Source organism: Stegostoma tigrinum, chromosome 1 (assembly GCF_030684315.1).
Source record: "Stegostoma tigrinum isolate sSteTig4 chromosome 1, sSteTig4.hap1, whole genome shotgun sequence".
Taxonomy (NCBI): domain Eukaryota; kingdom Metazoa; phylum Chordata; class Chondrichthyes; order Orectolobiformes; family Stegostomatidae; genus Stegostoma; species Stegostoma tigrinum.
Window position 1 is genome coordinate 88,394,091 of NC_081354.1, and position 24,291 is coordinate 88,418,381.

Below are 24,291 nucleotides of genomic sequence, written 5' to 3' on the forward strand. Positions count from 1 at the left end.
TCCCACGGTGAGTTTGATGGCAGAACCTTCCCACTTCCACCTGGCTTGATTCCAAGATAGGAAGGCCTGTGGGTCAGCCTTTGTGCACTGTCATCAATTTAGGTCATTAAGTGGGCTGTCAGCCATAGTAATGATCCAGCAATGGGTGCCGTGTTCCCTATGTGAACGGCAAGACAGCAAACCTCTGGGAATTCAGCGTCTGATTGAGGAACTCAGCATCATAAAAGGAGGGGCCCACTGAGATCTGAACCCTGACCTTACTGCCGGTCTCTCCCCCCGCCTCTAAAATCATCATCCCCATGTGGCCTGGGATCCAGAGACAACACTCGGCCTCAGGTAAGTGATGCGCAGGCTGACATTTAATGGAGCTGTTGGCCTCTTGACTATGAATTCTAATCTGAGATTATGGATCCGTGGAAAGGTCTGCCCCTGTTCATTAACTGCCTGAGCGCCACTTCATATGGTGGGCTTTCCCAAAATAGATCATACAAGGATATCGCCTGCCGTCAACTCAGCAGCTAGACTTGTTGCCTCCACCCACCGAAGGAAACACATTTTCATGGAAAAGGCTGTGGAATTTTTTTCAAACTTTCTCCCATAAATGGAAATTGATGCTAGATGAACTGTTACTTTTAAAATTGAGATTATCAGCTGAAATAATCAGAGGTTATAGGACAATATGAAGTGTTTAAAGTTAGGTTGCAGATCAACCATTACCTCGGAGTGGTAAAACAGGCTCGAGGAGCCAAATGGCCTGCGCCTAATACTATGTTAACATACTACAGCTGCTGAAAAGAGGTATCCAATGCCAAGTGATGTTTGACCAGTTACAATTTGTATGACAATAACAGCAGAAGGTAATAACATTGATGCATACATCAATTATAATCATAATCTAAATTAGGATAGTATAAGCAAAACCTACTCCCTAATCCCACTGAGATATTGTAGCTCAGACCTGTGGGCAGCAAGGAAACAGAAGAAATGCCATTACTGTGAGAAACAAAGAGAGAGCGAAAGGAAAATCACATAATACATTGGATAATTGACTTAATATGTTTGTTACACAGTTTCCACTTTTTTTATTGAGTTCACTCACATTACAGTAAGATTATTCACAGTGTACTAACAGGTACTTAATTTGAGTAATGACTTAAAATGACTTAATTTGAGCACTCAAAAATGCTCTTTACACACTTTCAAAGCAAATGATACAAGACCTACAATTAACACAGTGGCCTTGATATTAAACCCAACTCCGATGACAGACAGGAGAAGGTGACAGGGTAAATAATGAAATAATAGGAATATACCTTTTAGCTTTTCTAGATCAGTAGATTATAAGAACAACTGAGAGTCTTGTTGAGGAGAGATAGAATACTTTATTATCATCATTGAATCAGATTTGCATACCATACTGGCAATCTGATTAAGAATATATACCGAGCCACACAGGTTTCTCAGGACTAGCAATGCTCCTCTGACCTCAATGGCCTTTCAGTCTCCCCTTTGTTGCTCAAGACTTCTGTCTTTCCCCACTGCTGAGATTGCTGAATTCCATTTGCACCCACAGCCTCAACAGCTTCATTCTCATTCTGGTACAATTATCCAAACTCCCATAGCTCACGGCCCAGTGATTATGAAACCTCTCCCCTCATGCCCCCTGCACTGACTGATGGGAAATATTCCCAAGGGCTTTTGGATGCAATCACAAGGCCCAGATGCTTTTTCCTTCAGACTGCTGGCCACATTGACAAAACAGCCAGCTGTAGGGCAGGAAGTGGAAAAATTAAAAGCATAATTAAGTCCTACCTTTACGCCTGACTAGATACCTCTGTCTTTGGTTTTAATGACGACAATTGTTCTCAGGCTGCCTGTTCTCTTCCTACCTCCCCATAACTGCTACACTCAATGTTTTTAAATGCTCCAAATGTATTTGGAAAATACATCATATATAGGGAACTCAGAGGGTTTGAAATGATAAATGTATAATTAGTCTTTTGTCATTTATAGCGTAGAATTTCTGCCAAGGGCTCAACCTATTTGGAAATAGACTACAGTATGATGATATCTCGGTTATGTCAATTAATTCAACTTCTACAAATGGAAGTGATGATCAAGGTAACTCTGATCTGATATTCCTCTCAGGACATTACCACAGTGCTAATTACTCAAGCAAGTGTGTGGTGGCTAAATGCTGTTGCAATTTTTCTAATGTGTAGTTGAATAATGCAAACTGCTTCAAGCTGATTTGAGTTCATCAAAGCCATATTGGGGTGATTTTGCAAAACAAGCAAATAGAACATAAAAGACTGCAGTAAAACATTCTCCATCCACATTCAAGTTACTCCCTTAGGCAATTATCTGGATAAAAGCAGAGAACAGAGAACAAAAGCAACAGGAATCGTCCACAGCAGCACTCAAATGGCAATGCTTGAAAGGTTACCGAGAAAGCGCATTACTCAGGTATGTATGACCCAGTTTACACTGATTAGCAATAACGGGAACTGCAGATACTGGAGAATCCAAGATAACAAAGTGTGGAGCTGGATGAACACAGCAGGCCAAGCAACTCCTAAGATGCTGCTTGGCCTGCTGTGTTCATCCAGCTCCGGACTTTGTTATAATGATTAGCATCTAGAAAGAAATCCTCACTATCAGCATTGGCTCTTCCACCTGCCATAGGAGGTCTACATTCCACAGCAACTCTACTAGCAGCAGAGAAAATGCCTGGCAAATGACTGGAATAGCAATGAAAAATCCAGCAAATACCCTTAATCATTGACAGACAGAAGAGCATGGCTGCAGACTGGTAATATTGCAACAAGTGGGAGTCTTTGTCCAAAAGTACATTCAGCCATAACCAAATCATCTAGATCACGTTCTGCCTCCTGTCCACCTGCAAAATGTGTTATAACATTGTTCCCTTCCTCCAATAAAGGTTCATGGTAAATAAATGTCCCCTCCAAAGAGGATATTCAAGGTCTTCCATTCACAATTGGAAGCAACTAATCATAAGCCCCACCAACGTCAAGGGGCACGTTTGCTTTAACCCTGCCTTTTGTCAAAAAGTTGCTCCTTGGATCTCTCTTGTGTCCCATTCCCCACAACCCCATATCCTCTGCAATGACCTACAGTTTACCTGGTACTCCCATTTTCATGACCTTGTATTCTGACTTTGAAACAGCATGGTGGCTCAGCGTTGGCACGCTGCCTCACAGCGCCAGACACCCGGGATCGATTTCACCCTTGGGCAACTGTCGGTGTGGAGTTTGCACATTTTCCCTGTGTTTGTGTGGGTTTCCTCCGAGTGCTCCAGTTTTGTCTCACAGTCCAAAGATATGCAGGTTAGGTGGATTGGCCGTGCTAAACTGCCCATAGTGTTCAGGTCTGGGTGGATTAGGGGAATAGGTCTGGGTGGGATGCTCTTTGTGTCGATGAGGACTCGTTGGGCTGAAGGGCATGTTTCCACACTGTACGAATTCTATGAAACCGTCTTCCTCTGATGAACAATGGTTCAACCGTAGATATTTCACAATGTTCCTATGATTTCAATAGTACCCCAAATATTGTTCAAATTTACCACCCCATTCCAGCCCCTTTTCCTCTTTCACCAGTTCTCCCCAATTTTCCTCCTTTCGTAATCCATCTTCAACACACTCTTGCACTGACATTCCCATTTTCATCAGTCTCTTGTTCACATCCTCTTTCCCTCATCTACTGGACCACTGATAACACAGCAGACATCCAGCTTGATCTCCTATTCAAAGTAAGCAAAGAAGTACAGCTCCCATGCACAGGAAGAACTGTGATTAACCTGCAGAGAAGCAACTGTTCCTTTTCCAGCATTGAGAAATTATTTTGGCTGTTTTCTCTGCCCAACATAAGAAATTAGTCATGAAATCAGTTTTGGTTACTGTCTGTAAAAAAATGACCCTGAGCTTCCTGTTGCCTGCCACTTCAACACACCACAATGTTTCCACGCTAATATTTCTGTCTAAGGCCTGCTGCAGAGATCCATTGTGCCTCAGCGCATCTCATCTTTCTCCTGGGGTCCCTGCAGCCTTTAGGGCTCAACATTGATTCAGTAACTTTACAGCCTGATTACATCCTTCTATGTTTTTAGCCAAACACCCACAACCTGGTTCTATCATGACACAGGTTGCTTTCAGCACAGTCTACCCATTCTCTCCTATGCTCAGCTGTTATTGTTACTAATTCAACTTCTCTTCTGTCCTAGCCTGCTGCCAATAATCTCCTGGCTACCTACCCCTTTCGTATCTTGTTTCTGGGGAGCAGAGTCAGAGGGAGGAACATGGAGCAGTGTGTATAGTAACTAACTAATTAATCTCGGAGATTCGTGTCCTTGTTTCCAGGGAGCAGACTCAGAGGGAGGAGCACGGAGCAGTGTGTATAGTAACTAACTAATTAATCTCGGAGATTCGTGTCCTTGTTTCCAGGGAGTGGAGCCAGAGGGAGGAGCACGGAGCAGTGAGTGCAGAGTACCTGAAGCCAAACTGGAAAAAAATGTCACAGGAGGGCTGTGACCTGATTGGCTGGTAGGAAATCTGTCCAAAACTTGAAAACAAAAACACTGCAAAACCAATTAATAAATTAATTAACTAACTGGGGATTAGCTAACTAATGCATTAATTAAGTAGAAATGGCTGGGCAGGTGATGTGCTGTAGCTGTGCGATGTGGGAGCTGGCTGATCCAATTGCGAGCTGCAGTGGCCACATCCGCAGCAAGTATTGGTTGCTGGAGGAATCTAGGCTCAGAATTGATGAGCTGGAGTCTGAGCTTTGGACAGTGAGGCACATCCGGGAAGGGAACAGTTACCCAGATGCTCTGTTTCAGGAGGAGGTCACATTTGGGGTGGCATGGTGGCTCAGTGGTTAGCACTGCAGCCTCACAGCACCAGGGACCCAGGTTCGAATCCCGCCTCGGCGACTGTCTGTGTGGAGTTTGCACATTCTCCCCGTGTCTGCGTAGGCTTCCTCTGGGTGCTCTGGTTTCTTCCCATAGTCCAAAGATGTGCAGGTTAGGTGGATTGGCCATGCTAAATTGCCTGTAGTGTACAGGGGTATGTGGGTTATAGGGGGATGGGTCTGGGTGGGATGCTTCAAGGGGCGGTGTGGACTTGTTGGGCCGAAGGGCCTGTTTCCACACTGTAGGGAATCTAATCTGGTAGATTAAGTACTTCACTTTCAGTCAGTGGCCAGGGACAGCAGGGAGTGACTGAAGGTGGGACAGACAGAGGGATCCTGCAGTCAGGAACAGAGGAGCCTCAGTTCTTGACCTTGTCCAACAGGCAAAAGATACTTGCTCCCTGTGTGGATGAGGAACAGTGTGTAGGGAAGATGAGCCAGCTGACCATTGCACCATGGTACAGGAGGCCATTCAAGAGTGGTGAGCAAAAAGACAGCTGGTAGTTGTGGAGGATTCTATGATTAGGGGATTAGATAGTATTCTTTGTTATCAGAATCGAGAATCCTGCATGGTATGTTGGCTGCCCGGCGCCAGGGTGAGAGACTTCTCTGAGCAGTTTGAAAGCATATTGGATAGGGAGGGGCAGGATTCAGTGGTTGTAGTCAATGTCAGGACAAATAACATAGGCAAGATGAGGAAAGAGGATCTGTTTAAGGATTATCAGGAGCTAGGAGCTAAATTAAGGAACAGGTCCTCAAAGATTCTAGTCTCTGGATGACTGCCCAAGCCACATGCTAATTGGCATAGCGACATGAGAATATGGGAAGAAAACACCTGGCTAAAACAGTGGTTCGGGAAAGAGGGGTTCCTTTTCTTGAGGCACTGGCACCGTACTGGAACAGGAGGGATCTGTACGGCTGGGATGGTCTCCACTTGAATCGAGATGGGACCAATGTTCTAGCGAAAAGGAGCAATAGGCTGGTCAACAGGACTTTAATCTAGTAATAGTAAAAGGTTAATATCTGTGGGAATGGAATCAACTGCATGGAAAAATATGAAAAACAATGAAAAGAAAGGAGACGTCAGGAGAGATTATTAAAGTCTCCAGAACACAAAATAAGACAAAGTGTTTAGAAAGGGTTAGGAATGTAACTTCAAGCACATCGAAAAAGAGAAGGTGAGAAGGTGTTGTATCTGAATGCATGCTGTATATGAGTTAAGGTAAATGAGCTCATGGCGCAGATTGAAATTGGCAGGTTTGATTTGGTGGGCATCACGGCGATGTTACTGCAAGGGGGTCAGGTCTGGGAGCTAACTATCCAAGGATGTACATCCTAACAAAAAGACAAGCAGGTGGGCAAAGAGGGTGGGGTTGCCTTATTAGTAAGAAATGGAATTAAATAGACAGCAGAAAACAACATTGGGTCAAAGACAAGGTTACAGTAATCATGGGGGATTTCAATATGCAGGTTGGCTGGGAAAATCAGATTGGTAGTAGATCAGAAGGTAAGGAATTTGTGGAATGTCTACAAGATGGCTTTTTGGAGCAGCTTGTTGGTGGACCCTACTAGGGAACAGGCAATTCTGGATTTAGTGATGTGTAATGAGCAAACTTGATACAGGAGTTTAAGGTGAAGGAGCCCGTAGGAGGCAGTGACCATAATATGATTGAGTTTAATCTGCAATTTGAGAGGGAGAAGGTAGAATCAGAGGTAACAGTATTTCAGCTGAATAAGGGCAACTACAGAAGCATGAGGGAAGAGCTGGGCAGAGTTGTCTCAGAGAGGAGCCTAGCAGGAAAGACAGTGAAAAAACAATGGCACGAGTTTGTAGGAGTAATTCAGGAGACACAGAAAAACTTCATCCCTAGTAAAAGGGAGCATACTAAAGGGAGGATGAGGCAATAATGGCTGACAAAAGAAGTCAGGGACAGCTTAAAAGCAAAAGAAAAAGCATATAATGTGGAAAAGGGCAGTGGGAAGCCAGAGGATTGGGAAGCCTACAAAGACCAACAGAGAACAACTAAGAAAGAAATAAGGAGGAGAAGATTAAATATGAGGGTAAGCTAACCAGTAACAAAGAAGACTTCACAAGTCTTTTACATGCATAAAGGGTAAAAGAGACGCAGAAGTGGACATTGTGCTGCTGGAAATAATGCTGGAGAGATAGTAGTAATGGGGAACAAAGAAATAGTGGAGGAACTGAACAAGTACTTTGTGTCAGTCTTCACAGTGGAAAACATGAGTAACATCCCAAAAATTCAAGAAAGTAAACAGGGTGGGGGTAAGTATGGTAGCCAACACCAAGGAAATGGTCCTAGAAAAACTGAAAGGTCTGAAGGTGGATAAATCTGAAACAGATGAACTACATCCCAGAATTCTGAAGGAGATAGTGGAGGCGTTAAGTGGTGATCCTACAGGAATCACTGGAATCAGGGAAGGTCCCAGAAGATTGGAAAATCACAAACATAACCCCCCTGTTTAAGAAGGGAGTGAGGCAAAAGGTGGGAGATTTCAGACCAATTAGCCTGACTTCAGTCATTGGTAAAATTTTGGAGTCCATTGTGAAGGATGAGATTTCTGAATATTTAGAAGTGCATGGTAAAATAGGGCAAAGTCAGCATGATTTCGTCAAGGAGAGGTCATGCCTGACAAATCTACTAGAATTCTTTGAGTTGGTAACGAGCAGGTTAGGCAAAGAAGAGCCAATGATGTCACCTATTTGGACTTCCAGAAGGCTTTTGACAAGGGGCCACACAGGAGGCTGCTGAGTAAGATAAGGGCCCATGGTGTTGGAGGCAAGGTGCTAGCATGGATAGAAGATTGGCAGCCTGACAGAAGCAGAGAGCGGGGATAAGAGGGTCTTTTTCAGGATGGCAACTAGCAATTGTTGTTGGGACCACGACTTTTCAATGTATACATTAATGATGTAGATGAAGGAACTGAGGGCATTCTGGCTAAGTTTGCAGATGATACAAAAATATGTGGAGGGACAGGTAGTATTGAGGAGGCAGGGAGGCTGCAGAAGCATTTGGACAGGTTGGGAGAGTGGGCAAAGAAGTGGAGGCTGGAATACAATGAAGTGTGAGGTCATGCACTTTGGTAGGAAGAATAGAAGCATTGACTATTTTCTAAATGGGGAGAAAATTCAGAAGTCCAATCCAGTTCTGGGCGCCCTATTATAGGAAAGATGTGGATGCTTTGGAGAGGGTTCAGAGGAGGTTTACCAGGATGCTGCCTGGACTGGAGGGCTTATCTTATGAAGAGAGGTTGACTGAACTCGGTCTCTTTTCATTGGAGAAAAGGAGGAGGAGAGGGGACCTAATTGAGGTATACAAGATAATGAGAGGCATAGATAGAGTTGATAGCCAGAGACTATTTCCCAGGGCAGAAATGGCTAGCACGAGGGGTCATAGTTTTAAGCTGGTTGGAGGAAAGTATAGAGGGGATGTCAGAGGCAGGTTCTTTACGCAGAGAGTTGTGGGAGCATGGAATGCGTTGCCAGCAGCAGTTGTGGAAGCAAGGTCATTGGGGTCATTTAAGAGACTGCTGGACATGTATATGGTCACAGAAATTTGAGGGTGCATACATGAGGATCAATGGTCGGCACAACATTGTGGGCTGAAGGGCCTGTTCTGTGCTGTACTGTTCTATGTTCTATGTTCTATGTTCTAAGTCTGAAGTGCAAAGGGACTTGGAAGTCCTAGTCCAGGATTCTCTTAAGATTAACTTGCAGGTTGAGTCTCCAGTTAGGAAGGCAACTGCAATGTTGGCATTTATTTCAAACGGACTAGAATAAAAAGCAGGGATATACGTCGGAGGATTCATAAGGCTGTGGTCAGACCACATTTAGGACATTGTGAGCAATTTTGGACCCCATATCTCGGAAAGGATGTACTGGCCCTGCAGCAGGTGCTGAGGAGGTTCACAAGAATGATCCCAGGAATGCAATGCTTAGCATATGAGGAACTTTTGAGGACTCCGGGCCTATACTCAACGTAGTTTAGAAGGATGAGGGTGGATATAATTGAAACTTACAGAATAATGAACGGCTGGAGCGAGTGGATGTTGGGAAGATGTTTCCATTAGCAGGAGAGTCTAGGACATGAGAGAATAGCCTTAGAGTAAACCGAAAGACCCTTTCGAGCAGAGATGAGGAGAAACCTCTTCAGCCAGGAAGTGGTGAATCTATGGAACTCACTGCCACAGAAGGCTGTGGAGGGCAGGTCATTGAGTATATCTAACACAGAGATAGATAGGCTCCTGATTGCTCAGGTCATCCAAAAGTTATGAGGAGAAGGTGGGAGAATAGAAACGTATTAGCCACGATTGAGTGACAGAGCAGACTCGATGGCCGAAAAACCTGTTTTCTGCTCCTATGTCTTACGGTCATAACTCTGTCTCTGAGCTCCACCTCCACTTAACCGCTCACCTCCCCATCCACCCTCTTCTTTAGCATAAATACCAACCTTATCCCAGCTACAATCAGTCCTGAAGAAGGATCACTGGACTCAGTGTTAACTCTGCTTTCTCCTGAGTTCTCCAGCAATTTCTATCTCAGTTTATGAAACCACTTTTCTTTCATTCACAGAGATAATGGGAACTGCAGACGCTGGAGAATCTGAGATAACAAAGTATGGAGCTGGATGAACACAGCAGGCCAAGCAGCATCTTAAGAGCACAAAAGCTGACATTTCGGGCCTCGACTTTGTTATCTCTTATTTCTTTCATTCACCTCAGCTTGGAAATGAGAATTTACAGTTCCTGGACAGAAAAAAATCAATCAGTCTGTTCTGGCCCTTATCTGCACTCCTGTCCCACCAGAAAATCATAACTCCTCCTTCCCCATATCAAACATAAATTTTCATCTTCAATCATCTCTGCCAGCACAGAATAGAATTGCGCTGCCTGACTCCCACAGTAAAAATGCCTCTGATCCAGCACAACCATCATCCACCACCCCCAATCCCATATCTCCCCACTTCACTGCATCCCCTCCACTACTGTGAAAAATACCTACCATTTCAACCTGTGTGCAACCATTAATTGTGAACTATGTAAACATAATGCTGAAGCTTTCCATAAGTGGAGTGGAATTTAAGTGAAGAGATCAATTTGCAGAAGGTGAGTGGCACAACACGTGACAGTATTTTATGTATAAGCATTGATGAATTATTGCAACATTGGAAGAGACCAGAGTTTGTTTATTTTGCTCGGCTGGAGAATGGTTCGACACACAGGAAATTCACAAAAAAAATGACATAACAATATTTATCCAAATACTGTGGTGGGAAAATAGTTGTTGGCAGTAAGGTAGACACAAGTTGCAAGTTGAGACCATGTGGAAGTCCCAATGCCACTAACTCCCTGGGAATTACCCTGGAGGCTGGAACATCTGACGGGCAATTACCTGAATCTGGAACCATCTGAAAAAGTGCTAAACTCTGAGTCCAGGGGGATCCCCAATATACTTAAGTGAATAGTTCCTGAGGAAAGGTTAAAGGGATTAAACCTAATGTAAGCCCCAGATAACTGGTAAGCTGACGTACTGAACTTACATTGCCAGCTTATCCCTGAACCCCTGCCCTAATTCCCAGATACCCAACCCTAAGAAATGCTCCACACCCCATCCCAAGTCTACCATCCCGTAACCCTGTGGCCCCTCACTTGGACCTCACCACCTCCTGACCCTACAATCTCCCAGACCCCTCATGAACACAAGACATGTCCAGCTCCTCTCCTGATCTCTACACAACTTCCATTCCCAATCCCTTTGAACCACTACTTACCCAGGCTTTCCTGACCCATACTGACCTGAACTGACTTGTTGCTCTAACCTACACCCCACCCCTGCCCATCATCCTATCACTACCCCACACTCTGCAGAACCCCATCCACAAGTCATCCTACTCCCTCTTGCATCTGACACCCTCTACTTCCTACCAACTTGCCAGCCAAATCTTCCACCCTAGTAACAGAACCCCTCACCTACCTGCCACTGCATTGCCCCACCCAGCTGCCATCCTAACCCGAGTCTCAAGTATGCCACCCACGAACTACTTGCCACCCAATCACCCACCCAACTTCAACCCTCACCCATCTGACACCATAGCCCCCGTTACCCCTTCCTTTAGTCATTTTACAGTCTCTCCCATTTATCTTCCTTCAGCATCTGTGAAGGTATGTTCTGGATCTTCAAACCTTGAAATATGGCACCTAATAAAAGGGGTGTAGTGTGAACACTGACCCACTTCACTGCATGGAGTCCTGGCCAAGACCAGATTGCTTCAGCTGGGAAGCTGCACAATTTGAAGGTTCAGACAGGGACCTGCTGCAAAGATAAGTAGGTGTTTCTTTGTCTAATCAGGGGCTGAAAATTGGGCCTTCCACAGTAGTCATAAGATCTGGGGCATTATTTTTCTCACAGTAAAGTAGCAAATTGTAGAATTCTATCTGTATGTTAATATCCTTGAATATCCAGACACGGGATATTCCAGAGCAGCACTGACAGCAGTCCACATCAGCAGACCATCAACGGCAATTCTATTGCAACAACAGGGAGACAACTCCTGGCTTCATTACAGCCTTGACTCAAACACAGGTTTAATTCCAGAGGTGAGGTGAGGGTGGCTGCGTTTGATATCAAGGCTGCCTTCAAACAAATGTGGTAATAAGAAGCCCTAGCAAAACTGGAGTAATTGGGAATTGGATCTCGCCATTGAGTGAAGCCATGACTAGCAAAAAAGGAGATGCTTGTGGTGTTTGAAGGTTTTTCTTCCTATCCCTGAACATCTCTGTAGGAGTTCCTCATGGCAATGTCCTAAGCTCAACTACCTTCAGCTGTATCAGCAATGGCCTTGCTTGCATCATAAGGTCAGGCACAAGGTTGTTCGCTGATGATTGCAAATGTTCAGTAACATTCAAGACTTCTCAGATGCTAAAGCAATCTGTGCCTATGTGCAGCAAGACCTGGGAAACACTAGACATGGACTGGCAAGTGCAAACTGATATTCATGCAATGAACATCTCCAACAGGAGAAAATCTAACCATACTTCCCTGATTTCCAATAGCATTACCAACTCCCACTACCAACATTCTAGTGGTTACTATTCATCAGAAACTGAGCTGGACCAGCACTACAAATACTGTGCTAAAGGAGCAGGTCAGAGGCTGGAAATCTTGCGAAATGTGATTCAGCTTATGACTTCAAGACGCCTGTCCACCATCCAAAAAACACTACTCAGGAGCATCATGCAATGCCTCCCATTTGTGTGGGTGGGTTTAGAACTCTCAAGAAGCTTGGGTCCATCCAGGATAAAGCAGCCCACTTGACTAGTACACCATCCACCAGCTTTAACATTCACTTCTTTCACCATTGATGCACACAGACAGCAGTGTCAACCATTTACATGACACACTGCAGCAACTCATCACAGCTCCTTCAACAGCACTTTCTAAACCCATAAGATCACCATCTAAAGGTACGAGGGCAACAGATGCATAGGAATCACCTGCAAATTGTCCTCCAAGTCACACATCATCCTGACTTGAAAGTAAATTGCTGTTATTTCATTGTTGCCAGATCAAAACCCTGGAATTCTTTTCCTTTCCAAATGGATTGCTTAAGCTCATAAAGTCAGCTCACCAACACCTTCTGAAGGATGATCAACAAATGTTGTCTTGACCAGTATACTAATCATAAAAAGCTAAAAATTATGGCCATCAGAACAAATCCAACTGATAGTTACCCTGTTTAAAATTGCCCACATTTCTGTCAGTGGTTTTTCCAAACAAAATTCAGAGTCTGGATCATCCCAAATAAGTCCATCAGAAGAAACTGGGAGAAATCCACTCTATGTAGGGTTAGCATTGCAGGTCAAGATGCACCCTTTCTCATGACATTTGCTGCCATATTTCAGGAGTTAAAGGTCCCAAAGGTACTTTGATAGCGACTGACAAAGAGTGAGTGTTTAAGCTAAATGAGGATGTAGGGTGGCAGATGGTTCGACGATGGCTCACGGGTAAGATGGGAGAAAGCCAAGCAGATATCGGTGGGTGGGACACCAGGTGGGTGAAGGGGTGTAGGGTACCAGCTGAGTAAGGTGGCTAGGGTGACACTTAACTGGATGAGTGCTTAGTATAGGTCAGGGAGTCCAGTTGGAAGGGTGTCCCAGCAATATCAGATCGGAGGGATGTAATAAGTAGCTCTTGGTTCTGGATGGGGCCCAGATAGATCAGGGAGTGAGGGTGGGGAGGAGTGTTGGCTCGCATCTGTAAAGGAATACAAGGGTCCAGGAGTGGGGAGAGGTTCAGTTTACTAGTTATCCAGAATGTATTCTTTTAATCTTCTCATATTTCCTGGGTAACTAAGCTTAAGTGAGTTAGAACATTATTGACATCTCCAACATATATGGGGCTTTTTCAAAGGCTTCCGGATGCAGGAGAGTTGCGGACTGGAATGTTCAACCTCCTGGGCAATTGCCACACAGACAACTGCATTGGGAATTCCATATCATCTTGATGTACATCTCCAGTCTAGGATGCTCCAACAGCTTTCTAGTCATTGGAATATCAGGACTAATATTGCAACTAACTTGAAAAGCCAGGCATTCCAGCATGGGATCACAGTTTATAAAAATCTAGCTAACTCTTTTCAACTTCTTTCTGTCTTATTTCAGGAACAGTAATTTGCTGTCATTTTAAAAACTAAGTTAGTTCATTTCTAGCCTATAACAGTAAAACACATGATTCCACATAACTGCTTTAAGTAAATTATTTCAGTGTTACGTGGCATAATTTGAAACCAAATTTCAAAAATGTAGTCAGGTATGCTATGAGACAAAACATGGGACACTTATAATGCGATGGGTCACTGCCTTTTACAAAGACCTTTGTATTTTTGGAGTGAGTGCTGGGAGATGAAAGTGTGGAACCAAGCATGTCAAATACAAATACAGAACACCACATTCAGAACCACGAGCACAAAAAAATACTGCCAAAATGTCCAGAAATATTATTAACAGTCATGAACAGTCATAAACAAATGGACAGCAACTTCTATTGCTAATTGGAATAACCTAATGAATTGTACTGATACAAAAGGTGGCACAGTGGCTCAGTGGTTAGCACTGCAGCCTCACAGCGCCAGGGACCCGGGTTCGATTCCACCCTGAGATGACTGTCTGTGTGGAGTTTGCACATTCTCCCCGTGTCTGTGTGGGTTTCCTCCCACAGTCCAAAGATGTGCAAGCTAGGGGGATCGGCCATGCTAAATTGCCCGTAGTGTTCAGGGGTGTGTAGGTTATAGGTCTGGGTGGGATGCTTCAAGGGGCAGTGTGGACTTGTTGGGCCGAAGGGCCTGTTTCCACACTGTAGGGAATCTATCCCTAAAAAAAATCTCATTCATTGATACACTTGATGAGAATCTGGAATAATTTTATATATCATGGCGTTGTTAAAAAAAAACTTCTGCTTCAAAGTGTTTGAAAATATAGTCTAGAAATAACAACAAACATGGAAAAGACTGCAAAGAAAAGAACTTTTAGAAAATGAAAATAAGATTCAAAAGGGTCCAAATTCACCTGGAAGGCTCCACAAACCAGAAACTTCCAAAGTTCTCAGTTTCTTTTCCAGTTCAGCTACACGATTTCCCAGAATTCTGCAGAGATGAGAATAAATTCAAAGAGCATCTGTTGAAAAATGCCACTTTCAATATATTCATGAAATGATTTAAACATTCACTTTGCCCCAACAAAGAATACAGAATCAACTAATAAACACACTGATATTATCATTTCATGTATTGATCAAAGAATATTAGTCCCACGTGTCACGAGTAACAATACAGCCAACAGTTTTCATCCTGATATATAACATAAAAACAAACTTCAAAAGTCTAGCATGGCTACACTTCTAATTTAAGTGGGTTCACTCACAACAGTGCCTATCTTCTGAATATATTAAGAAAGACATCTCTGTGCATTTACCTACAATGCTTTCTGTCTGATTTCCAATGACTCCTGTTATGAAGCAAACTGCCTAAATCACCAGAGAGTACTGTTAATTATAACCAGAGTTGGAGACAGGACTGTGTAAAACATTTGAAGAGTGTCAGGTCTGCTCCCAAGTGTGTTCCTGTCTGAGCAATCTTGTGAGAAGTAGGGAGACAGGGTGGCACAGTGGTTAGCACTGCTGCCTCACAGTGCCAGGGACCCAGTTTCAAACCCAGCTTTGGGTGACTGTGTGGAGTTTGCACATTCTGCCTGTGTCTGTTTGGGTTTCCTCCGGGCACTCCAGTTTCCTCCCAGAGTCCAAAGATGTGCAGACTAGGAGGATTGGCCTGTAATGTTCAGGGATGTGTAGATTAGGTGAGTTGTAAGGGGATGGGTCTGGGTGGGCTGCTCTGAGGTTTGGCATGGACTTGTTGGGCTGAAGGGCTGTTTCCACACTGTAGAGGTTCTATGATGTATGCAACAGGGGTTATCCATGCAGCAGTGTAGGATGGCCAACTAGATTGCTTTAGGGATTAATTAGTGGCAAAATGCCTTCACCACCCTCTAAGGCTGAAATCTAGGAGGTAGCTGCAAGCAGCATCCCAGTGCCAGACTGAGAAACCACTGAAAATATCTCTCAATCTCCACTCATGGAGCTTCAGGAATAAGAGAGCCACAGCTGCAGTCACAAGCAGTTCTGGGAGTGATTCCAGGCACAATTATTGCCTGACAGTTTTGATCATTACTTATTTATTTCTGATATTGCTTCTAGCCTCTATCATGAGGCTAAGATAACAAAGTGTGAAGCTGGATGAACACAGCAGGCCAAGCAGCATCTCAGGAGCACAAAAGCTGATGTTTCGGGCCTAGGCCCTTCATCAGAGAGGGGGATGGGGAAAGGGTTCTGAAATAAATAGGGAGAGAGGGGGAGGCGGACCGAAGATGGAGAGAAAAGAAGATAGGTGGAGAGGAGATTATGGGTAGGGAGGTAGGGAGGGGAATAGGTCAGTCCAGGGAAGACGGACAGGTCAAGGAGGCGGGATGAGGTAGGAAATGGAGGTGCGGCTTGAGGTGGGAGGAGGGGATAGGTGAGAGGAAGAACAGGTTAGGGACGCGGGGATGAGCTGGGCTGGTTTTGGGATGCAGTGGGGGGAGGGGACGAGCTGGGCTGGTTTTGGGATGCAGTGGGGGAAGGGGAGATTTTGAAGCTTGTGAAGTCCACATTGATACCACTGGGCTGCAGGGTTCCCAAGCGGAATATGAGTTGCTGTTCCTATCATGAGGCTCCTTTGTTACCCCACAACATTTTCTTCTGCTTGACAATTCCAAGAGAAATGCCAGGAACATCACCAACCACTCTATATGGCCTTCCCCAATCTGACCAAGGATTTTGTCTCAGTCAATTGGGAAGTGCTACGGAAGACCCTGTCAAAGTCCAGCAGTCAATAGTGAAATTCATCGACATCCTCAGTTTCCTCCATGACAAGATGTCGCCAGCAGTCCTCAGTGACAGTAATATGACAGAATTCTATGAGATCAAGCAGGGACATGTCATCACCCCAACGCTTTTCTCCACCTTCATTACCATCATTCTTCATCTTGTCAAGACGAAGCTTCCCAGTGGTATAGACATCGTCTATTGGATGGTCAGGAAACTTTCCAACCTCAAGCGGTCGACATTCAAGAGGGAAAAAAGACACTGTCCTAGCTTGTGGAACTTCAGTATGCAGATGCTCTCTTGGAGCAGAATCTTCAAGTCTTATTACCCTTGCAGAAGCATACCAATGAATGGGTCTGAGCCTCAACCTTGTTTCCTTTTCTTCAGCTGCTTCTGGTGGCATTTGACGAAGATTGTGGAGTGGATGAGCCTATGGCCCGTCGAACAGTTGCCTGCACATGTCATCGTTTTGGTAATGAGGATATCCCGTTGGTATCAAGATCAAATTAAGAGTTAGTTGATCATGTGCCAATGGTTGATCATGGATGCCTCCAAGAAGTCTTAAACTTGTCTTTTTTGGTGAATGTTCTGGTGATGATGACCAGCTGGTGTTCAGCACACTGGTGAGCAGAACCATTGTTGCAATTTCCGACTTCTTCATTTCCGTTGGTTCCTTTCCAGATTTTAGCATCTTTTCCCACCCTGATGTTGAAGTCTCAAAGCAGGATAATTTTACTGTACCTGGGTTTGCATGCAGTACAGACAGGTCATACCAATCGAAGATCACAGGACATTTGAACAGGGAGAGGAATAGAAAGTTATGGCCACAAAGAAAGTGCACAAAAGGAAAGATCAACATTAAATTTAAAATTTGAGAGCTTCATTCTGAAGTCTTATAACAGCGAGGAAGAAGCTGTTCTCGAACATGTTCGTACACCTGTTTAAGCTCTTGTATCTTCCACCTGATGGAAGAGGTTGGAAGAGATTATAAGCAGAGCCAGAGAAGTTTTTGATGATGTTGGCTTCCTCTCCAAGGCAGAGAGAAATGTAAATAGAGTCAATGACTGGAAGGTTGGCCTGCATGATGGACTGGGCTGTTTTTCACAATTCGCTGTAGTTTCTTACAGTCCTGGTCAGAGCAGTTGTTGCACTAAGCCATGATGCATCCAGATAGAATGCTTTTTATGGTGCACCTGTACAAGTTAGTGTGAGTCCTCATGGACATGCCAAATTTCCTCCTGAAGAAGAGGGGACGTTGTTGGCCCTTCTTGACCGTTATATCAATATATGTGGTCAGGGACAGATTGTTGGTTATTGTCACTCCTAGGAACTTGGTGTTCTTGACCATCACCACCTCAGCTCCAATGATTTACATAGCAGCATGCCCTCCTCCTTGGTTCCTGCAGTCGATGGTCAGCCCTTTAGTTTTGCCGATATTGAGGGTGAGATTGTTATCTTTACACAATGTCAGCAAGCACTCTATTTCTTTCCTGTGTTCATTCTCAATTTTGTTTGGTATCCAGCCTACAACAGTCGTGTCATCAGCGAACTTGTAGATGGAGTTCAGTTAGAACTTAGCCACACAGTTGTGAGTGTATAGGAGCTACAGGAAGGGGCTGAGTACCCATCCTTATGGGGCACGTCCGTGAGTCAAGAAGCTGCAGTTGCAGAGGGCAAAGAGACCGAGGTATTGGTGTTTGGAGATTAAGTTTGTTGGGATTATAGTGTTGAAGATGCAGTCAATAAGTAGAAGTCTGGTTTTCATATTCCTATTATCCAGATGTTCCAGGGATGAGTGAAGAGGTAGGGAAATGGTATCTGGTGTGGAACTGTTCCGCCAGTAGGCAAATTACAAGGAATCAAGGCAAACTGGGAGGTTAGAGTTGATGTGACTCTATGGATTCAACTGTGGCATTGACAGTTGAAATATAGACATTCATCGCTGGTGGTTCACAGCAAGTTTTAGACGAAGACTCATGTGGCGATCGTTGATGCCAACAGGAAGCTCGGAGAGTCGGTTGACAAGTTCGTTCTTGATAGCAAAGCCAAGTCCATGTGCTTTGGGTTGATCCTCGTGTTTTTCTCTCTAGAAGGCGGTATAAACACCACCTTCTTCCCAAAGCTGCCCTTCACCTGTTCTTTGAGTCTCCTGGAAAAACATCCTGTTAGCCTTCCCCATAGATCCACCATTGTGCTCATGCAAAAATGCACATGCATACGTAATGACCTGAGAACAGCGCGATGGCCCCTATAATGGTAACACACCACGACCCCCACCCCCCTCCCCGCAACCCTCTGGAGCAGACATGACTCCCATTTTGCTGCCTGACAATGGACACAGCAATAGATTCCACCCATTTGCACAATGCTAAATAGTGTGCATAAACAAAAGGACTTAGAGGCGCAGATCTTTGAAAGTAGCAGGACTCATTGAAAGGGTTAATTGGAAAAGCCTTTGGGTTCTTGAGCTTCATAAGATGAGGCATTGATTAGGTCTCAACTAAATTACTGCACCTAGTTTGCATCACCATGCGTTAAGAAAGATATGAAGTTCCTTGCATGGGTGCAGAGGAATTTTATTAGAATGGTTCAGGGTTGGGGGGGATTTAACAAGGTTCAGTTGGAGAAGCTGCGTGTTCTCTTTGGAGCAAAGGCAATTGAGTGGGGATTTGATTGACAAAGTTTCTGGCAAGTGTAATAAGGGAAGCGAGGAAAAACTGGTCCCATAAGCTGGTGGTCAAGTCTAAGCATCAGAAATTTAAGATTTTGGGCAAGAGATGTTTACAAGTGTGAAGAAGAATTTTCTTTTTTGATAAAGATCTGAAACTCGCTCTGCACAGGGTTTTGGATGTAAAGACTATCAATGGTTTCAAAATGAAATTCAACAGGTGGTTGAGGAAATAAGTTTGTACAGCCATCAGGATACAGAAGGAGAACTGGACCAACTGGAATGCTACATGGAGGTCTTCCACAGACACAAGGGCCTCCTTCTACATGACATGGTCTAATTTATTGGGTATGTATTTGGACATGTTAACCCAGCTAAGATCCAAAATGGAAGCAGCAGGGAATTCACCTTTATGTTATTACTTAAATTTAAAGAGATGTCAAGATAATCCCCACCACTGTCATGTGTTTCAGACTGTTCTTTTGAGCTTCAAAGAAATAAAGAATATAAAGCAAGTGGATGTCTGTGTTGTTAGGTCATGTTGACACCGAGAGAATATTTGGATTGAAAGACTTGTAGATATGTAATTCATTACCTCAGCAATACAGTGAAAGTTGTAGTTTTACGTCAAGACACTGAAAGTCCAATTCGCTCTTTTGAAAGGCAATTCAAGCGTACATATGTCAAAAGTTTGCAGCTGATACTGAATCATCTGTCTAGTATTTCTGCAGCATTTTTTTAAAAATGCAAATAAATTTAATTATATATTTTGGCTTGTAGAGATCTGGAAGATATGATCATTTCGATATACATTTGAGATTCAGGGTGGCAATTACTTATGGGTGATGGTATCCTTGAAAGCAAAGATGCAGACTTTAAAGAATGTCAATAAAATATGAATGTCTGAAAACACATTTTCAAAAGTGTGGATCAGAATACATTTCAAGAACTATTTGCACTGATATGATATTAAAAATAAAATGAAGGTGGGGAAATACAGAAGAGTCAAGTTCAGATGAGGCTTGCAGACATCTCCTCCAAATTTCCATTTTCAGGAGCTAACAAGATCTAGAGCCGGATGAACACAGCAGGCCAAGCAGCATCAGAGGAGCAGGAAGGCTGACGTTTTGGGCCTAGACCCTTCTTTTCTTTACTTTTCTGAAGGAGAGTCTAGGCTAAAAATGTCAGCTTTCCTGCTCCTCTGATGCTGCTTGGCCTGCTGTGGTCATCCAGCTCCACACTTTGTTACCTCAGATTCTCCAGTATCTGCATTCCTGCTGTCTCTCCCATTTTCAGGATTTTTGTTTGGTTGGAAGATAAGGACAGGGCTGTGCTTCTCAGTGAGAAGCCCTTATTCAGTTGGAAAAAATAGCTTTGCAACTCACTAATCAATTTAGTGGCAATGAAGCACTAAATCTTTGATCAAAACAATAACACCATAATTCAATCTCCTTGTTTCCAGGAATAATATAGAATAGGAATAATGGTCTTATCTCTTCCATTGGGAAATCAAAACATTTAAAAGGACAGTACAAGCGGCTCTCTGTTATCAGCCAGATATAATACATGCCTGTTAGTCTGCCGTTGATGCTGAAGAACCATATTCTTGTCATGAATCGTCTCAAGTAAAGCAGTTGCCAATGATTTCAGATCTGAAATGGACTGTGGAGTGGCTGGCAGACTACAACCATGATCTTCTGACAGTAATTCCTGGACTGGAACCCAAAATACATAAAACAACATCAATTACTATTAATTGCCTAGTCAACAAAAGCAGACATTTTGAAATTCAAATTCCTCTCAGAAAATTCAGTAAAATCAATAAATACACATATATATTTAATTTTCAGTCTTTAGCTTTCATTATTATTATTGCTGAAAATATTTGTCAACTTTCCACCTGCTTTGTAATCAACAAATATCTTTAGAATTGTTGAGTAAATTCACAGATCCTGTACTCAAAAGAGCTTGGGTTGGACACAGGACTACAAAAATCCTAAGTTTTCTGATTTGCATTCTCTCGGAGTACAGCTCCCCACTAAAAATATGAGTTTACAATCTTATAAGGTAACTGCATCACATTAAAAATATACTCTAGTACTGCTGCAGCACTACAGACTTAATTGATGATAACCATCCTGCTACGTCAAACATCACAATGAGCTTGGGGTAACCAAACAAATTTCCCTTTAGTATTAATCATCATCAGACCAGTTTTAACTCATCAAAATGTTACATGAGTCAGTCACACATTTAGGAATATTTTTTATGAAAAAAATTTTCCATTAACATCTTTAATACACTGCACACTACATCAACTTTGATTTCCATCAAACAGCTCATATGTTTTAATGCAACTTCATCAGCCTGGGTTGACTGAAAAACATGCACATTCTAATAATTGGTCTCCGTTCGGATTGTTCCCAAATTATGCAAAAGAAAACTGGCAGCTTTTCAACCATCTTCACTTAATTAAACTGTATCATTTTCTTCCTCTTCTCCTGAAGATAAGGATTCTTGCTGGTATCCCATGCAAGTATTTATTCTCACCTACAGTTAGGAACAGCAATCAGGAAACATGGGACAAAAGTAGGGGTGAGGGAAAAGTGGAGAGATTTACTACTGAATCTGACTTCACCAAATGTCTATGTTTACATGGTACTCAGCAAGGTTGTCAGATGGCAATGAGAAGGAGGAGGAACATTAACTAACATTATCTCTTAATCTGCAGACAGTAAGACAATTATGAGTGGTCACTGATGTTGAATAGGGACACAAAAATCATTGTTCTGACCTAGAGGTTGAGACATTACCAATGCACCACAAGAGCCCTTAAAAAGGAAATTATAGGCCTGTTAATCGAACATCAATTGTATAGAAGTAATTGGAATCAGTACTTAAGAGCAGAATTGCTGAGCACAAGAGAAATTTGAACAAATTAAGAGATAGCCAACATGCATTGTTTTAAGTAGGTCATGTCTAATTGATGTTTATTTGAGGCAGTAACTAAAATAGTAGATACAGCAATGTCCAAACATCAAAAAGCAAAATACTATGGAGTCCTGGGAAATGGAAATAAAAACAGAAAATAATAGAAATTCACAATAAGCATGACAAGCATCTGTGGAGACAGAAACAGTTAATGCTCTAGGTCATACATACTCATGTTGGAACAAGGTGACTTGTGGAGCAGAATCTTTTTGGGAAAACAAAAATGAGAACAGAGATGGAACAGCCTGGAAAATTACGCTGCAAAAAGACGTGACTGTTTCCAGCATAGATGTGAAGCAATTTTTGAAAGTGAGTAAGGAAGCAGGAAGTGATAAGGGGTGTTAGTAATTTGGAATGCAAATAAGCTACAGGTCAGCTTGTTGAGGTGCAGCTTTCAAGGTTTGAGAGGAGACTTGGGAAACACAAAGAATTCCCAGTAAACTTGAGGTTGGGTCATCCTAGAATGAATGTAGGTCTGAAATGAAGAAAGGTCCCAACCCGAAACATCAGCTTTCCCACTCCTCTGATGTTGACTGGCCTGCTGTGCTCCTCGAGCTCCACACTGTGTTGTCTCTGATTCCAGCATTGACAGTCCTTACTATCCCTCCCAACAGCTCCTTTTTTACCTTGTTCTCACCGTCAACTTCCACGTCATCCACACCCTCATGCCCTGCCACCTTTGTCTGTAATGTGCTGCATTTATCAATGATCAGTGCACATGTTTTGACTGTTCTCAAGGGCTATGGACCTTCAGGCTGCCAGTTCTCTGTATATGTTTGTGGCTGCAGTTCTGCAGGCCTGAAGTCTGGGTGTCACATGACATTCACCTTAACAATCACCAGAAAGTCATTGAGGTGTCCTCCTCTCCAGACACACACTTTGCTCTGCTATCTCCAAACAGATTTCCTGGCCTTTCCCATTAGCCTCTTTAGTAACTCTCCAGTGAAAAAAAACAGTGCACAGTGATACTGCTACATCCAAAAGAACCTCAAAGGAAGCATCAGAAATTCAGGGGTTGCCCTTGAATGGGGACCTGAATGTCTGCTCTGACATCTCCCCTCTATTAATCTCCCCTAAAGCAGCAAACAGAACAAAGGGTGCCAATTCATATCTATAATGTAGAATCCCAACAGTGTGAAAGCAGGCCATTTGGCCCATCGGGTCCACACCAATCCTCCAAACAACATCCTACCCAGACCCAATCCCCTACCTTATCCCTGTAACCCATGGCTAACCCATGCAACCTACATATCTCCCTGGATGCTACAGGCAAATTAACATGGCCAATCAACATAACCTGCAAAACTTTGAACTGTGGGAAAAAACCACAGCATCTGGAGGAAAGCCATGCAGACACGGGGAGAATATGCAAACTTCACACACAGTCGCCCAAGGCTGGGATTGAATTTGGAACCCTGGCTCTGTGAAGCAACAGTGCTAACCTCTGAGCCACTGTGCTGTCCTATTGTAAACCTGTATAAAGGTCACCCCTCAGCCTCCAAAGGCCCAAGGAAAATAGCCTCAACCTGTTCAGCCTCTCTCCTTAGTTCAAACCCTCCAATCCCAGCAACATCCTTGGAAATCTTTTCTGGAGCCTTTCAAGTTAACATCTCGCCTGTTACAGGGAGACCAGAATGAAACACAATATTCTAAGCAGGGCCTCACCAATGTCCCGTACAGCAGCAACATGACGACCTATTTAAAATGCACCACTTCTGATACACCACTCCTAATTGGACAGCACATGTGCTCTCTAGTAGCTAATTGGCCAGATTGTCAAAAATAGACATGCACCAAGAATCATCACAGCACAGGTAGGGATCTCAACCTGAAGTTCATGATCCCAGAATGAAAATTCAGCCTACAGTGCCACAAAAGGATCTATGCTTGAGCCTCAGCTATTTAATGTAAAAGGACATTTTGGAAGGACAAAATTGAAAGGAGAATACAGGGTTAATGGAAAGATTCTTGGCAGTGTGGACGAGCAGAGGGATCTTGGGGTTCATGCTCATAGTTGCCTGAAAGCTGCCACCCAGGTGGATAGAGTTGTTAAGACAGCGTATGGTGTGTTAGCTTTCATTAATAGAGGGATTGAGTTCAAGAGCCGTGAAATTATCCTCCAGCTGTACAGAACCCTGGTTTGGCCACATCTGGAGTACTGTGTCCAGTTCTGGTCACCTCATTACAGGAAAGATGTGAAAGCATTGGAAAAGGTGCAAGGGAGATTTATCAGAATGTTGCCTGGAATGGAGGGAAGGTCTTACGAGGAAAG

The 24,291-nt window shown here is 43.5% G+C and overlaps 1 protein-coding gene across 4 annotated transcripts in view; it reads right to left on the reverse strand.

Moving 5' to 3' along the window:
- The window catches only part of ccdc149a (coiled-coil domain containing 149a), a 129,287-nt gene that overhangs the window by 20,276 nt on the left and 84,720 nt on the right, over positions 1-24,291 (reverse strand). For 2 of the 4 annotated variants that reach the window (XM_048538448.2, XM_048538439.2), the window contains exons 9-11: positions 20,599-20,743; positions 14,512-14,588; positions 926-958 (exon numbers count right to left, since the gene is read on the reverse strand). In XM_048538448.2, coding sequence (XP_048394405.1) covers positions 926-958; positions 14,512-14,588; positions 20,599-20,743 — 255 coding nt within the window. The remainder of the gene's footprint in view (positions 1-925; positions 959-14,511; positions 14,589-20,598; positions 20,744-24,291) is intronic. The other 2 variants (XM_048538463.2, XM_048538454.2) reach the window with 1 other exon arrangement.